Genomic DNA, 16,051 nt, shown 5'->3' on the forward strand with positions numbered 1-16,051 from the left:
TATACAACTTATTTTGATCACATGCATCATTTTCATACTCTCACACATGAGTTTTTTTAATTTTTTCTTTCTTCACTTAACTTCAAAAGTTAAAAATATCACTTCATATAATGTCCTTAGAATATGATGTCCCACCTTCAATGTTACAAAATACATTATCAAATCATATTATCTCATATGGAGTAGCAATATTTTTTTCCCTTTACCGTTCGTTATAAATGAAGGCTAATAACACCAAATCATTGAAAACAAAAAAAAAAGAGTCTTTTTTTATTTATTACATTGATAACTCTATTTTAAAGTAAGGACATGGATCACCTCTCATTTTCTATCTCGAACCAATCGTATATTGCCATATAAATACAAAAAATTAAAAATAAAAAGGAACAAAATGTAACCTCAATCAAAGTAAACAACTTTAAAAACAACTATATATGATCGACCATTTTGTCAAACATAGCATAAACATATATGAAAATAGACATTCAAAAATAAAGGGGACAAAAACTAAACATTGGACAATCTAAACAAAAGAAACTATGGGAACACTATCAACATGAACATTATTCTTGAAGGGAGAGAAGGGCTACACCATATATCATCTGAGATACTAACTTAGTACATTGATTAATCCTGCTTCTGCATGAAATACATGTTGATCTACATTATCCCTTCTTTCCATTCATAGCTTCTTCGGGTTGGCCCTTAGTGATTTTTTTGTCAATATCTTTCAAGGTTTGATCAATCATCCAAGATAGATCATTCATATTAGCCATTTTAATATTTTCATCAACATTTCCATTACGTAGGCATTGATACATGAGAAGGGTTGTTTCTTTCTTCTTATTCTCATTCCTCAGTTTTTTCAGTTGCTCTTGTGCCTTCATGATTCTTTGGTTCATGAAACTCTCTTGATTCAACATCTTCATGTAACGTTCGGTTTCGGACATTCTCTTGAACTTGGAGAGGACATTTTGGACCCCAAAATGGGAGGGCCAAACCTCTGGTTGAAGTTCATTATGGCTAGATATTATAGCACAAGCTTCAATGCCACAAAGGGTGGTGATTTCACCCATCTTCTTTATAAGACTATTTTTCCTTTTCTTTAATGTTACCTTTCTCTTTGCATCACTGACTATGTATGTGAGGTTAAGCTTTTTTCCAGTCATGGTGGTGGTGGTGCAAAAGAAAGACAAAAGAACAAGAATGAAATAGATAAAATATTATTTGTTATGAGATACTTTCGTTATCATGTTATTTATACATGCAAATTTGAGAAATAGCTAAGTTGATTTTGGATCACTACCAAATGGGTACCAAGTGCACAATAATTACAGAGATCTTATGATGCGATATTTTTAATTGACCTTCCATTTGTGGATGAAAGAAAATCTTAGATTTAAATGTGTATACTCAAAAAAGATCTCTAAATGATCTTCCTTGCATTAGGTTAGCACTTATTATACTGCTTTTAATACTATTTAGTATTTACTTTTAAAAAAATATTAGTAGGTGAAAACTTTTTTGTCGGAAATAGTTGGTGTCTAAAAAACCCTGAGAACCGTATTAGACTGGACAGCTCGATTACTCCGATTGATGATTGGACTTGAAAATAGCTCTGGTTTGTCATCTCAACTAAATGAAGGGTTAGATCACTTTGAATCGGAGGAATTCCGATCCGACCATATTAAACCCGGTTAAACCGAAATAACCCAGAAAATGAATCAAATGAGTTTCACTTAAAATTAAAAAAAATGGAATAATACTTTAATGTTTGTTTTACTTCGACCAAAAAATGTAAAAAAATATTACTTCAATATAATTATACATAATTATTAATTTATATAAATTTTTGCATTTATGTTTAATCATTTATCCATAGATAAAATATTAATTATATACGAAATCATCTGGTTCAACCAGACGGTTTAACCGTTTAAACCTAATACATGATTTCTTCCAATTTAATGTCCGATTTAGATTTCACAAGATTAAGTAAAAGTGTAAAACCTAATTTTTTCCTTAATTTGTATTGTTTTTTACATCAAACATGCATGTATCTTTCAAGTGGAGAGCTCTACTTTTAGTAAGTTACTTATAAAATTTCCTAACATATGTTGTGTATAATCTAAACAACCTTTTTCTTTTCGTATTATTGCAAATAGATTCAAATCTACTATAGTTTTATTGGTACACGCAAATCTTATTTTTATTTGGGTCCCATGAATTATTTTATAATTTATTATATATTTCTATAAATTAGGAATAAAACTATTTTTTTTTTACAATAATAAAATCATTCTTATTCTTATTATTACTTGAAACACACAACTCACCTACACATTTATATTTTATAATAATAAATGAGTTCTCTCTTCCTTTTTACGTTTGGGACTCACATTTCCTTATAAAAACAAGTATAAGAAATTAAGAATCATATTGTGCAATGAGTATTCTTAAGTAACGGTGCAAATTAATGGATTTGGATTTTGGATGTTAATGGATGGATGGACAATTCATATAAATTCATTTAAATTATATTTTAAGTTATTCAATTCATCTATATCCAAACTTAATGGATGAATTCTAATCCATCCGTGAATCCATTTTCATTGATTTGGATGGACAAATATTTAATTCATTTGATTTTTTTATTGGAACTAAAAATACTATTGAAGAAAATTATTATCTCAAAAATTATTCGCAACAAAACATTTTTAAAAATCACATTTTAAAGAAACACTTGTAAAATCATTTAAAAATTAATTTTTAAAAATGTTATTTTTAGAAAAGTGATTTTTTGAACTTTAAAAATTTACAATATTCTACCTGCATGCGATGTTAAAGGTTCTATGTGTAAAGTTTTTAACAAATACATATAGAGTATAATATCTAAGCAGTGTTAGTGTAAAGGTTAACATATAATTATTACATCATCTATCATCCATCATCCATTGGATTACTTTTTTGAAGAGTAAATTTTGACTAAATATAAATATAGATGATGCACTGACATTGTATAAAACTCATACACTTTCAGTACATACATTTTTCTCACACTTATATATTATATAGTTAAGAGTAAAATTTCAATATTAACTACGTACACATGGTCTAAAACTGATATCAATTTAATAAAATATTAAAAGTGATGGTGAGAATTAGATCTGATGTATGAATTTGATTTAGATGAGTTTAGATGGACTATGGATTGTGGATACTTCTTGGAGTACATCTGTCATCTCACAGCTTTGTGTCACTCTATGTGTCAGGAGATGTCATTGGCCAGAGTTAATGGTATATAGAATGGTATAAAAAGTGAGACAACAAATGTGTTCTCATAATTCTATCACATCTTCTCTTAACAAATAAGAACTTCACCAAATGAGTGAAAAATATTCTTATTTGATTAAATTGTATAAGAATAATGGAGGGAAAGATACTCTCTGTTGGTAATGTGGAGATTTAGTAGTATACATTTGTTGTAAATTACATAGTTGTGTGATGATTAGTCACCACAGGTTTATAAAACCATGGATAATTCACAAATCTGTAGGCACATTTCCATATATGAGAATCAGGCAGTATACTATTCGAAAAACGGTATGGATACCATGATACATCAATACTTCCTTCTACTTCCCATATATGTAATAGATACATATCCAATATTGATATTCTAACATGATTCTCTCTATTAGACAAATAAGTAGATTAAAAGTAAAAGAAAAAAAAATAATGTAATACTTATACCTAATGATATGAGAATTCTATTCTTAAAAATTAAAAGTAAGAGCAAAAACAACTATTTCCTTATCTAGTATCAGATTTTGATTCTACTAATATATGGGAGCAAATTTATTTTCTCAGAAGAATGTACTACTTCATAAGTTATTTTAAGATAGTTTAAAAAAGTATTTAAATTTAAAATTTAATAATCGAATATTTTTCTAACCAATCACAAGCAATATATAGCATATGGAATAATACATTTTTTGAGACAGAAAATGGTCACTCCAATATATATATAAGTGTTAAAAATATAATTTTTAGTATTTTCTTTTGTAAGACAGTGTTCTTATGTCAATCATCTTCAATACTAGAGACACTATTACTAGATGAGATTGTGACATATGACAAAAAAAATATTATTTTATATTATTTTTAATAAAAATAAATAAATAAATTTAAAAAAACATCATGCCTGCTTTCGTAGCTTTCAACAATTTCCAACACACACTACCTTGGAACACTCGATTTATAGCGTAATCTATTATGTTTAACACATGAGACGAGTATAAAAGAAAATAATAATCCTTTCTCCCAAAAAAAATCATTTTTTTATATCTCAACCGATTAAACTTCACAAAATAATATAAATATATTATTTTATGTTTTTATTATTTTAATTAAACTAAGATACAAAATGAGCCAATAATCTAAACACTTGATCTCCATTATATATAACAAAAGGGTGCTTACCCCTAATAGAAATAACATGTCTGTAACAGAGGAAATATGAGCAACTTTACCCCTCGAACTGATTCGTAGCACACAGGAAATATGAATAAATTATATGTGTATGTGGAAACAACCACAATAAATATAACTAATCTTATTTGGGTCAACATCCCAACAATTCAAGATACAAATCATATAAATGATGTAAAGGTTATACCTTTTATATCAGATTATATAACTTCTCAGTTCTCACCATCTAATTTCATCATATAGAGCAAAAAATCATTCCATGTGAACATTGGCGCTGTCTATGAGAACCCAACCATAAAAAAACCAAGTTCACCTCTATGTCGGGTCGGAGACCAACAAGAGTCTCGTCCACACAATCACCATCATCTCTTCTACAGTCTCCACTTCAACCTTTCAACCTAGTCAACTAACACCCCATATAAGTTTAAAAGGTGTTACATACCAACCAACAATTAGGGATTTTTCACCTCAATCAGATGAAAAAGGTAAGCGTCTAAAATGCATCACCATAATTTTCAGTTTCCACCAGATAGTACTAGGATTATCGCATAAGATCACTTATAACATTAAATGTGTGTATCCTCTTATTAGATTTTCAGGAAAAATTCACAAAACCACCATAAATTTTATATTTTTTATAAATATATATTCTGAACTATTTTTTCTTTCTAATTACTTCTTAAACTTTAATTATTGATGAAATTGGTTCTTACATACATACAAATTTAAATTACTTATAATGAAAAATTCTCACTTTATGTTTTTTTTTTGTTAAATATTAACTGACATATCATTAATATTTAAAAAATACATGTTAATCCAATGCAATACTTAAGAAATATATGGCTAATAAGTTTAAGTGATCCATAAAATATAAATCAAAATATCAAATAACTAATTGTTCTTGTTACTAAATTATATATGCATGAAATCACTTTACTTCCTTATATTTTTTGGTATAAAAAGTTGTACACTAGTGAATATAATAAATAGTGTATATATACTAGCTAGTTATACAAAAAATAGCTACAAGTGATGTAGGATTATTGAGACAAAAATATAGTATTGTTTAAATTTGATTACAAACATACTGTATAATATGTTAATCAATTTTATTGTTAATAATTTAACATTATATATACGTGAGAACCAATTTCATTAATACTTAAAATTCAAGGAGTAATTAGGAAGAAAAAATAGTTCATAATATTTATTTATAAAAAAATATAAAGTTTAAGAAAATTTTGTGAAATTAAAGTCGTGAGGATCCAATAAGTGCTTAGGATCTTCAAAATATATCTACCCATATCCTATGTTACACTAGGTAAGACAAGAGTAATAACATGAGAAGACATAACCTATCACTTAAGGAAGAACGTGGAAATTCTTATAATCTGAAGAACATAAATGAAAGGTCAATGGAAGAACAAAGTGAGAAATATGTCAGTTACAATCATAACACTAGACCAAGGGCATATGTTATAAGTTCAAAAGAGGATATACATCTATTGTCTTACAATATATACATTTATTATCTTATAATGAGTATTACTATATGTGCTGTGAGTTTATGATTGATTGAATAAATATATTTAAATTAAGATTTAATTTTTAAGTATTTTTTTGACCAATCATTACTGATAGTATATGGAATCATACTCATTATGAAACAGAAGATGTATGTTCCCTCCAAAACATATGTAACCAGCCATTAACACTGCCTAACATATCAACCAGATGGCAGAAAATGGCATCAGCAACTACTTGGCAAGGTTGCCCACCATCAGTCACTAGTTGTCACGGCCGCCCACCAGCCAACATGGGTTAATATTACGTATTTGCATCATGTTAATAGGAGAATAAAATATATGATTGTTTTTTAAATTTATTCATCATTTGATATGTTTTTTATTTTTTATAATATATTTTAAAAAGAAAATATAAGGAATAGAGATAAGACACATATTAAATAATGGGTGAATTTAGGAACTTAAATTATCTCATGATGTGAGAAAATACTTTATTTTCTATTATTATTATTATTATTTATGTAAAGTTTGAGTGACCATGCTCGAATACATTACTAACATCTTATAGAAAATATTTAAATAATATTTGGATTGAGATAAATCTCATATTATCTTCATTATATCTTAAATTAGCTTAAAATTAGAAGATCTTTATAATTAAAACTATTTTATATTATCTTTTGTTTCCTTATTTAAAAGAGTCTGATATTGTTATAAATGAGGTTTATATTATAGTTTATGTATCACAATATTATTCATATTAATATCAATAAGATTTTATTTTGAGAATTCATTCTCTTTTTTTACACCTAAACCTTATAATGTTAACACTTTGGTATTTTTTTGATAAGGCAATTTATATTTTCAACTTAACATTTATTGATTACTTTTGTTTGTCATTTATTATTTATCAGAGAAAATAAATTTGTGAAAAGAATAATTACCAAGGTAAAATTACAATCGTATAATTGAAAATCGGAAGTAAGTGTCATCTTTAAATCAATTGCAGAAATAAGGCAGGGGAAGCGAAATTCAGAGAGAGAAAATAATTCGGAAATTTTAGAGAAAATAAAGTATTTTCTTATACTAAGAGATAAGTCATTTCTTCCAACTATTAAAATCAGAACAAATATCATATTTAATTATTTTCTATATAAATATTTCTAAAAACTAAAAAAATAGTACATATGTTATAATTTCAGTAGTTGGAAGAAATAACTTATCTCTTAGTAAAATGAAATATTTTATTCTCAATATTAAAAAGCATAGAAAATAGTTATTTATGACTCCAACACACAACAAAAACTATCTATATGAAAAAGAACAAGAGGTTGGCCCTCTGCTGCATCTTTCATAATATTTTCTTAAATAGGGATAGTAATTACATTTTTATGTGTCAATTATTCTCTTTTGAACTAGGATACTTGTTTTCTCTAAACTTCTTAGCAGCCTCTTCTCTAATATCTATTCTAGCATTTGGGGAAAAACAGAACAAACTAAATAAAAGGTGAAAAGGGAGGACATAAGACATAAAAGTGTTATACATTAGAGCAAATTCTATATAGGAGCCCAAAATTAGGCCTAGTACAGTTACTGAATTAATTTATAAGGGCTAATAAAAGCATCAAATTAAATCAAAGGCTAGCTAAAAGAATCCAAATTATTCCAGGATAAATTTCTATGGAAATTCCCTCATGACAGTATCAGTTGAAGATATGTACTTTGCCGTGTTATAAACGAAACAAGATAGCCTTTAATGCAGCAACATCATTGTCCATGTCTCACCCAGCTACCTATACATATCTGCAGCAACGAACGAGTTTGTCATAATAGTTCAACTTAGATAATAGATACTATGCAAAATGGTCATGCTACAAGGTATTCCATATTGTACTAGCAAGTCATGTTATGACTAAGACAACAAATTTCTACTGATGAGTAGAATGGGAGCATTTGTCTTGCTCAGAATATAAGGCAAAGGCATTCATCCCTATTTAAACCATGTATCACACTGTCATATCTTTTGTTTGTGTGTTAGTGTGTGAAGACAAGAAAAAATAAGCTATTGCCCCAAAATTATCCATAACCCCAGTTCTTGAATAGTATCATTACAATCCAAGAGATTATGTGCAAATGCAACACCAGTCTTATTAGCATTTTTCTGAAACCCAGAGCACCTAAACACTGAATAGCATTGGTCTGAAACTGAACCAGGCAAGTGAATTTGGAGGGAAAAAACTATCAAAAGTTGAATAAGACTAGCAGATACATTTAAGCAGTAAAGGTGATATAAGTTATAAGCAACCCTAACACATACAATGGGAAGAAGAATAACTCATTCAACATATATAGGTCTATCTATTATCATTTTCCCCACTGTTCTGTTTTTTTCTGAATATTATCAATGAAAATTTCACCAAAAGAATTAGCGAACTGTTCTCATGCTGTTCCATTGGTTTTCTTTGTCCCTAGAAGAAAATTAAAGTAACAAAATCCCCATGGATTTTGAACCCGTAACTCATCTTTCTCCCTCCTTTTTAAAGCGAAGAATGTTCCAGACCTTCCTTAGTTCGACATATAAAAGATATGACCAAACTATATTCAACTTCCAAGACCATACAGCAAATAGAAAGCAAAGAAAAGCAAAATTGAGAGAAATAACATCAATTGAATACAAAGATCCAAATGATTCCACGTTTAGAAACACCCCCAAGATTCAGCATTTAGAAAGAAAACAAGACATCATGATACCCCAAACTCAATAAAACAACAGGGAAAAGAAGGAAATGAAGCATATTTCACATTAGCATATGAAGTCCAAATTTTAATACTGATCCCTATATAATTGTAAAAAGATTGATCACGATAATATTTTGTTCTAGGTGGAAGATGTGTAAAAAATAAAGGAATAAAACATCCAATATTATCCTTCTTCCCTACTTAAATTGATGAGACTCAAGGTACAATGCCTCAATCACATTTATCAAAAGAAAATTCGTTATGAAAATGACAATGAATTTTCTTTTGATAAATTCAAAGTGTAATTACATGAGCAAAAAAAGATTACATGAAGAGGATTAGACATCTTCAAAAAAACCAATGAAGACTGAGCAACAGGGCTATGCAACAAACCATGCCAGTCCCTCTGCATATCTACAAAAGAAAAACACCACCAAAATCCATGCAGAGCACCAAAGGGAAGCAAGAAAAAGTCAACCTATCCCAAACTAAATCAAGAGACGAAAAATAGTCATTGAAGATTCTATTATTCCTTTCCAACCAAATACACCAAAGGGCACCAAAAAATAGAGTACTGCGACTGGATTTTAGCATCTTTATGTTTGCAAATTCATATGGCAGATTCATAACTCATGAAATATCCCAAATAGTATTCCAAAGCACTTTTGCCACCTTGCAACACAAAAAGAGATTATACCAGCTTTCGGAGTCTGAATCACATGTTATGCACATATTTGGAGACAAGGCAGTCAGAGATTTTTGTTTCTAGAGCATGTATATTGGTGTTACTCTCATTAAGAACATAGGACCAGACAAACGCTTTAACCTTCGGGGAGCTTTGGAATTCCAAAAGAACATCTGGCTTATATGCTTGTCGGACTACTCCTGTTATATCCAATTGGTTTGATGGAATCTTAACGTTATCAAAGCCAGAGCTCATCTTTGGACATTCCAGAGCCGTTCGACTGGACAGGCAGGCTTATATGATGGGGGCATGTAGGAAGTCCTACATGGCCTGCCTCACTCTCCATGGTATGGTTTTACATACATCTTGGGCTACTCCTTTCATAGCCAATTGGTTTTGAGATGGAACTTTAATAGACCTAAATTCTAAAATCGGAAGAAGAAATATGGATATGATCAGTTGAGACCAAAAGAGACTATAACTCGTTAATCTCCCTATGCAAAAAGGTAGAAAACAATGATGAATTGAGACCAAAATGCTCAAAAAATGGAAGACTTCACCGAACTAAAAATGTAATTTAGTTTAATTGGAATGGTTAAAGGGATCAAACAGGATAGATAACAACTAGTGACCAGAAGAAAATCCAACTGAAGGTGGCGAAACCCACCAGTAAATGACAGCTAAAACCAAACAAAATAAGTTGAAATACAGCATTATTTTACTGTACATGGTTCTGCACTACATTTATAGACATAATACAGCACCAAATTTACCATGTCTTCAATCAAATAGAAAGGAATGTCAAATGTAATAACAGCCACCAAATGCAATATTAGAAAACAAAAATTAGACCATGAAAAAGTTCCAACAGACAACAACCACAATGGCGTCAAACTCAAATTTACACCCATAAAACAATGACACGTTGAAAGGCCAGTAGCCAAAAATGCCAGCAGGCCTCGTGAACATATGGGGGAAGTCTTAAGGAGGGTCTTAAAACTCAACGACTCCATTTAAGACCCTCAACCCCATTGCTATAAGAAGACTCTGAGTTTGAACTTAAGACTCCCAAAAAATATTGCCTTAAGACTAGGGATGTCAATGCCTTAATGTGAACATGGATTACAAGCCTTGACACCATTTTAGACTGCCAAACAAAAACTCAACCTTGAGTTAATAATACATACTTCATAATAAGATAGTTTTGTCAAAAATCAAAATTAAGTCAAACTGCATAAAAACAGTAACACAACAGATCAAAAAAATGGTGCAGGTGAAAAAATCAGTTAATCCTTAGACTTTCACTTGTAAACTTCAATATTAACATATGTAAATAAACCAAAACACAACTTTACAGTCTCCCAATATTTAAAAAGGCCACCACGCGATCACAGCACTAAACCATCTACAGAAAACCCTGTAAAGCCAACCTTAAAGGACTAGCATATTTTATATGAAAATTTCCATCCACTATTGTATCATCATAAACTATAAAGAACCCTCCATAACAAACTATTAAATTACACCACTTGCTAGTATATATAATTGTAGAACCATTCAAAACAACTACTTCATAGCATTCATTACTTTCCTAAAGTCTAAAATCAACCCACTCTCCTGGGGTTCAAAAACCACCATGTAATGCACAACATCATGCATTCATTAAAAAAACTAAACACTAACAAGTAAGGTATGTAATCAAATCAAGCCCAAAACAACAAATTTAAAGGATACATAGAAAAATAAATACAAAATAACAGAAAAACAGAAAGTATTGAATCTCACCATTAGAACCAGATCTCTTCCCACGCTTAATTCTCTCTAACTGAACTTGAGTGTCCATAAACATCTGCATCCTCTGAACTTCAAGATCTTTAGTAAACTGCATCCTCTGTTTCTCCAAATCCACCATATACCTAAGTTTCTGCCCTTCCACTCTCTCATACACTTCCCCGAGCCTCTCTATCGCCTTTGCCAACCTTCTCATTCCTTCTCTCCCCTTATCTCTCTCTCCTTCCTCCACTTCACTACCTCTTCCTTCATCCTCCATCATATCTTCTTCCTCCTCATCCTCTTCATCTTCTTCCTCCTCCTCCTCATCAGCCTCGGCAGCAGCCGCAGCGGCCGCCATCGCAGAATAATTCCTCCTAAAGTAACCATCATCCATTGCTGCAGCGGCCCGCTTCTGCGGCAGCGCGACAGCGGTAAACGGTGCAGCCACCGAGGATTGTGTTTTCCGATATGGCAAGAGAGGGAGCGCCACCGGTGGAGACGGCGACGGAGATGATGTGGATTTTTTAGCAATGAAGTTAGGGCCAATCAAAGCATCTAATCGTTCGAAGAAAGGCCAAGAGGACGAAACGACGCCGTTGGATGACGCAACCCTAGCTTTCTCGATCTTGTATTTCTTCTTTATGGTGTCGATGCGGTTCTTGCACTGAACGTCGGTACGGTGTGTTTTCTTAGAGTGGGCGTGGAGGGCGTTAACGGCGTCAGCGACATCCTGCCAGTCCTTTTGACGGAGGTTGCCGCGGTTGAGCTCGAGGTAGCGGCGGCCCCAGGCGTCGACGAGGGTGGAGGAGGCTTCCTCCGTCCAGCAGTCCTCGCGCACGGGGAGGGGGCGGGGATTGGTGGCCGGCGGCGTTAGGGAATTGGGGAAATCAGGCATCGGAGGAATTAGGGTTAGAATGGTTTAGAGAGAGAAAGAGGGGAAAAAGAGAGTAAGTGAGAGAGAGAAAGAGAGATAGCGGCGGAAGTAATAGAAAGGAGAAAGGAATGGGATAATGCGGTACGGTCGCCGGGAAAGGGCGCGTGATGTTGGGGGAACACCCAGTGCGTGACTGGCTAACTTCATCGGCTTGGCTGGACCGATACAATACAACTATTATTCAAATATCTCAATCAAATGCAAACTGAAAAAATAAATACTAACAAAATGTATGTGCACATCTATGAAAATTCATTATTATGTAGGTGTATATAAGGGGGAAATGTGTTTGATACATTGTCATTGTATTGTTCATAATTTTATAGAATTATTATTAAATTTTCAAAAAATATATTTTAAATGAGTAATAGACTATATAAATTTTTATACTAATAATGCATAGATATTATACTAAAAAAAATAAAAAATTGGTATAATGTTAAGAGAAAAAACTTTAAATTAATAGTCTAGGGTAGATGTATTATTACCAATTAGTGAGTTAAAATTATTCACACCTACTTGACAACTTTTCTTTCACCAATTAGCTTATTGTATAATTAGGTTAAGAGTTTAAAATATGGGCATTGACAATGTAAAGTTTTTACATTGTCAGTATATCATCATCCACCCTTAATTTGTATTACTTTTGTTTGAGAGTCAATAATAATTAACAAATCAATCATGAATAATTTACTGACAGTATAAAAACACTTACACTGTCAGTTTATACATATTAAATCTTTAGGTTAATTATTCTAATTAAATATCAAAACTTAACTTGAGGTCCACCATTAGCATCTACCCTCTATCATAAGGGAGTTAAATGTGATCAATAAGATGTTCCTCTTATGGTGTAAATCTTGTTTTATCACTATTATGATCAAAATGTCAATAATTTGATTCTTGGGAACAATACTCGTTAAGAAAAATAGTCACATATCCAAAAATAATAATTTATTGCCCAAAAGCGCAAAAAGAATACAAAAAAAAAAATATGTTAAAGTTTCTCATTACATTTTTTTCTTTAAAGTGTTATTTCATTTGCTAGGTGAGACTAATCTCACAAGCAAGATTATGTGCCTAAACTATAATTCTTCTTTTATATTAGAATATGAAAACAAACTCAACGATTATTATGAAAAACATGTTTAAGGATCCAAATAAAAACAATATATCATAAATCTGTTCTTTTAGAGGTTTTTCCTTTATGAGTTAATAAATAAATAATGAAAATGTTCACGAATATCCTCAAGATATGGATAAAAATTCAAGATAGAAAACTCATTAGAAAATGGTGTATTTAATATATTAAATATTAGCTTGATCCATATAATCGAAGATGAAATTAGAGTTTGAAATTGAAAATTGTGCTCAACAACATTTAATTATCATGTTTAAATAAAGCACGTTTGAAATTACAAAGATGATTCAATGGATGAATTCCATAGAATAATAATATAACTAACTTAGAGTATTTTCAACTTTTATCCTCCAAAGTATGAACGTTGGTCTTTCAAAATCAAATCCACAAGCTGTTATTGTTCTACCATTACCAAAAGAAATAGCATACTATCATGATTTGATTACAAACTTCAATAACATAATTAAAAGAAAATAAAGTATGTGGATGGTATAAGTTATCCTATTCAGCCACTAAAATTATGACATGTATCATGTTTAATCATTTTCTATAAAAATATTTCTATAAACAAAACAAAAATATATCATAATTTTGGTAATTGAGTGAGATAACTCATATAATATAATATAATATATATATATATATATGTGTGTTTTTTTTTTCATATGGGTTATCTTATTTATTTATCTTCACTTTTTCCAATTTTTTTATTTATTAAAACTTCATTTATTGAAAAAAAAAATAGTTAATATATATATAAATAAGTAAAAGATAAAAGGCATTAAAAATTAAACAAGATTAAGACTATAACTTCAAGTTAATCAGTATTCTTAACTATTCGTTAAGAAATTGAATGTAAAAACTGTGTATTGAAAAATTATATACATAAAAAATTAATAACATTGAAAGCTCATGATTCCATCGTCATAACTAAATTTATATATGACCCAATTTTTCAATCCAATAGAGAAGGATATATAGGCCCGCACTTGAACAAATTTGGTGCCTCCTCATTGTCTTTGCCGTTGAAGAACCGAAATTTATAGAAATAAATCAAATGAAAGGTGAAGAAGTTTAACGCATCTTAAATACGCAGAAGTGTGAGGCGCTGCTCGCGTATCCCGTGGTGATATGCTGCTCTTTTTTGTGTACCCCACAGAAGAAAAAAGATTTATACTTTCTCTACATGTACATACATTGTTAGTGTTTGGCAAGGCAATCTTAGAGTTTTTTGTATGTATTTTATAGTTTTTAACTCGGTCAATAAATTATTAAAGTGGTTTATAGCTTTTATATAAAAAAGTTGTAACAGTCAAAAGAGAGTTTGTAGCTTTCAAAAAAAATAAGTTCATAGTCTTTGAAAGGTATTTTTCAAAAATCCATTTGGGGCATGTTTGGTAAAACTAGCTTATAGCTCTGAGTTTCAAGGTACTTCAAAGCTTAGGTGCGAAAATAGTTAAAGTTTGTAGTTGTATAAGTAGTTTACTAACTGGACTTTTCAATAAAACTAGCTTCAGGTGAAATTTGAAAAATGACTATAAAGTACATGAATATTTATTTATTTATTAGTTAAATGGTAAAGACATATTTTGGCCCTTAAAAAATTGTGTATCAATTTGGTCCTACTAAAATTGAAAAACTGAAAGTAGTATTCAAAAATATTAAATGAATGTTAAATTAGTCATTTTTATAATTTGTTATGACTCCTAATAGAGACTACTTTGACTTACATTTAAGATATTTGAATACTAGTTTGATTTTTTACTATTTTGATGATAATATTTTTTTCACGTAAAGTTATAAGGACTAGAATGAATATTCACTCTATATTAAATTATTATTAATTGGGTTAATTAAATATATATAGATAATTTAAAATCAAAATTTCCATTCCTTTATTTCAATATTTTATTTATAATCGAATATTTTATTTATTTGTAATGTAGGGCGAAAGATAAGGCGAGGGAACAAAAATAATATAGTTTTTTTAGTTTGAGTCATTAATGCATCTTTTTCTTAAATTTTGAATGGTAAAATTGGTAAACGAATTATTGAAAGATATTTTCATATTCTAAATGTTAAACTTTCAAATGATACAAGCTTATTTTTTAAGAGCTAGAAGTTGCCTTTCATTTTTGTTTGCCAAACGGCTCTAACACATTATTGACTTGGTTAAAAAGCTACAAACTTCATGAAAAACTACAAGCTAGTGTTGTCAAATAGTATCTTGAAGTGACATTTAGAAAGCGAAAATAGCTTTCAATAATTCGCTTCCCAAAAACTTTGTACTTGCCAGCTTGTAGTTGTGATGGTAGTTATAAACTTGTAATTGTGTAAGTAGCTTATTAAACTAGAGTTATTCGGAAAAACTAGCTTTATAACTACCTGAAATTAAAAATTAAATAAAAAATACATATAATATTTATTTAGTTATTTATTAGTTAAATAATCATTAATTACAATAATTAAGTAGATAGATCATTTAAAATCATTTTTTCAATCCTCTAATTTAATAACTTATTTAGAATTGAATATGCAATATTTTATTTATATATGAGGTAGGGTGAGAGATAAGGTGGGATAGCAAAAATAAAATAATAGAATTTTTTAGTTGGGGATAATTAATGTAAATTTTTAAGATTATGGAGGGTAAAATCGATCAGTAAGTGAATTATTGAAAGTTATTTTCACTTTCTAAATATTACTTTACTAGTGTTAGAGTTGGAAAATCAAGAAGAAGAAACAAGGAATAATGCAAC

General features: G+C 29.9%; 2 protein-coding genes across 2 annotated transcripts; both read right to left on the reverse strand.

Moving 5' to 3' along the window:
- Window positions 666-1,234, reverse strand: LOC109344565 (agamous-like MADS-box protein AGL80). The gene has a single exon (XM_019583330.1). It carries the CDS (start codon window positions 1,167-1,169, stop codon window positions 666-668), a length of 504 nt encoding a protein of 167 aa, XP_019438875.1. The 5' UTR covers window positions 1,170-1,234.
- LOC109345210 (trihelix transcription factor ASIL1-like) lies at window positions 7,522-12,355 on the reverse strand. The gene is made up of 2 exons (XM_019584065.1): window positions 11,230-12,355; window positions 7,522-7,823 (listed from the first exon to the last, which is right to left on the reverse strand). Exons 1-2 carry the CDS (start codon window positions 12,110-12,112, stop codon window positions 7,810-7,812), a joined length of 897 nt encoding a protein of 298 aa, XP_019439610.1. The 5' UTR covers window positions 12,113-12,355; the 3' UTR covers window positions 7,522-7,809.

The sequence above is a fragment of the Lupinus angustifolius genome, chromosome LG04 (assembly GCF_001865875.1).
Source record: "Lupinus angustifolius cultivar Tanjil chromosome LG04, LupAngTanjil_v1.0, whole genome shotgun sequence".
In the NCBI taxonomy this organism is placed as follows: domain Eukaryota; kingdom Viridiplantae; phylum Streptophyta; class Magnoliopsida; order Fabales; family Fabaceae; genus Lupinus; species Lupinus angustifolius.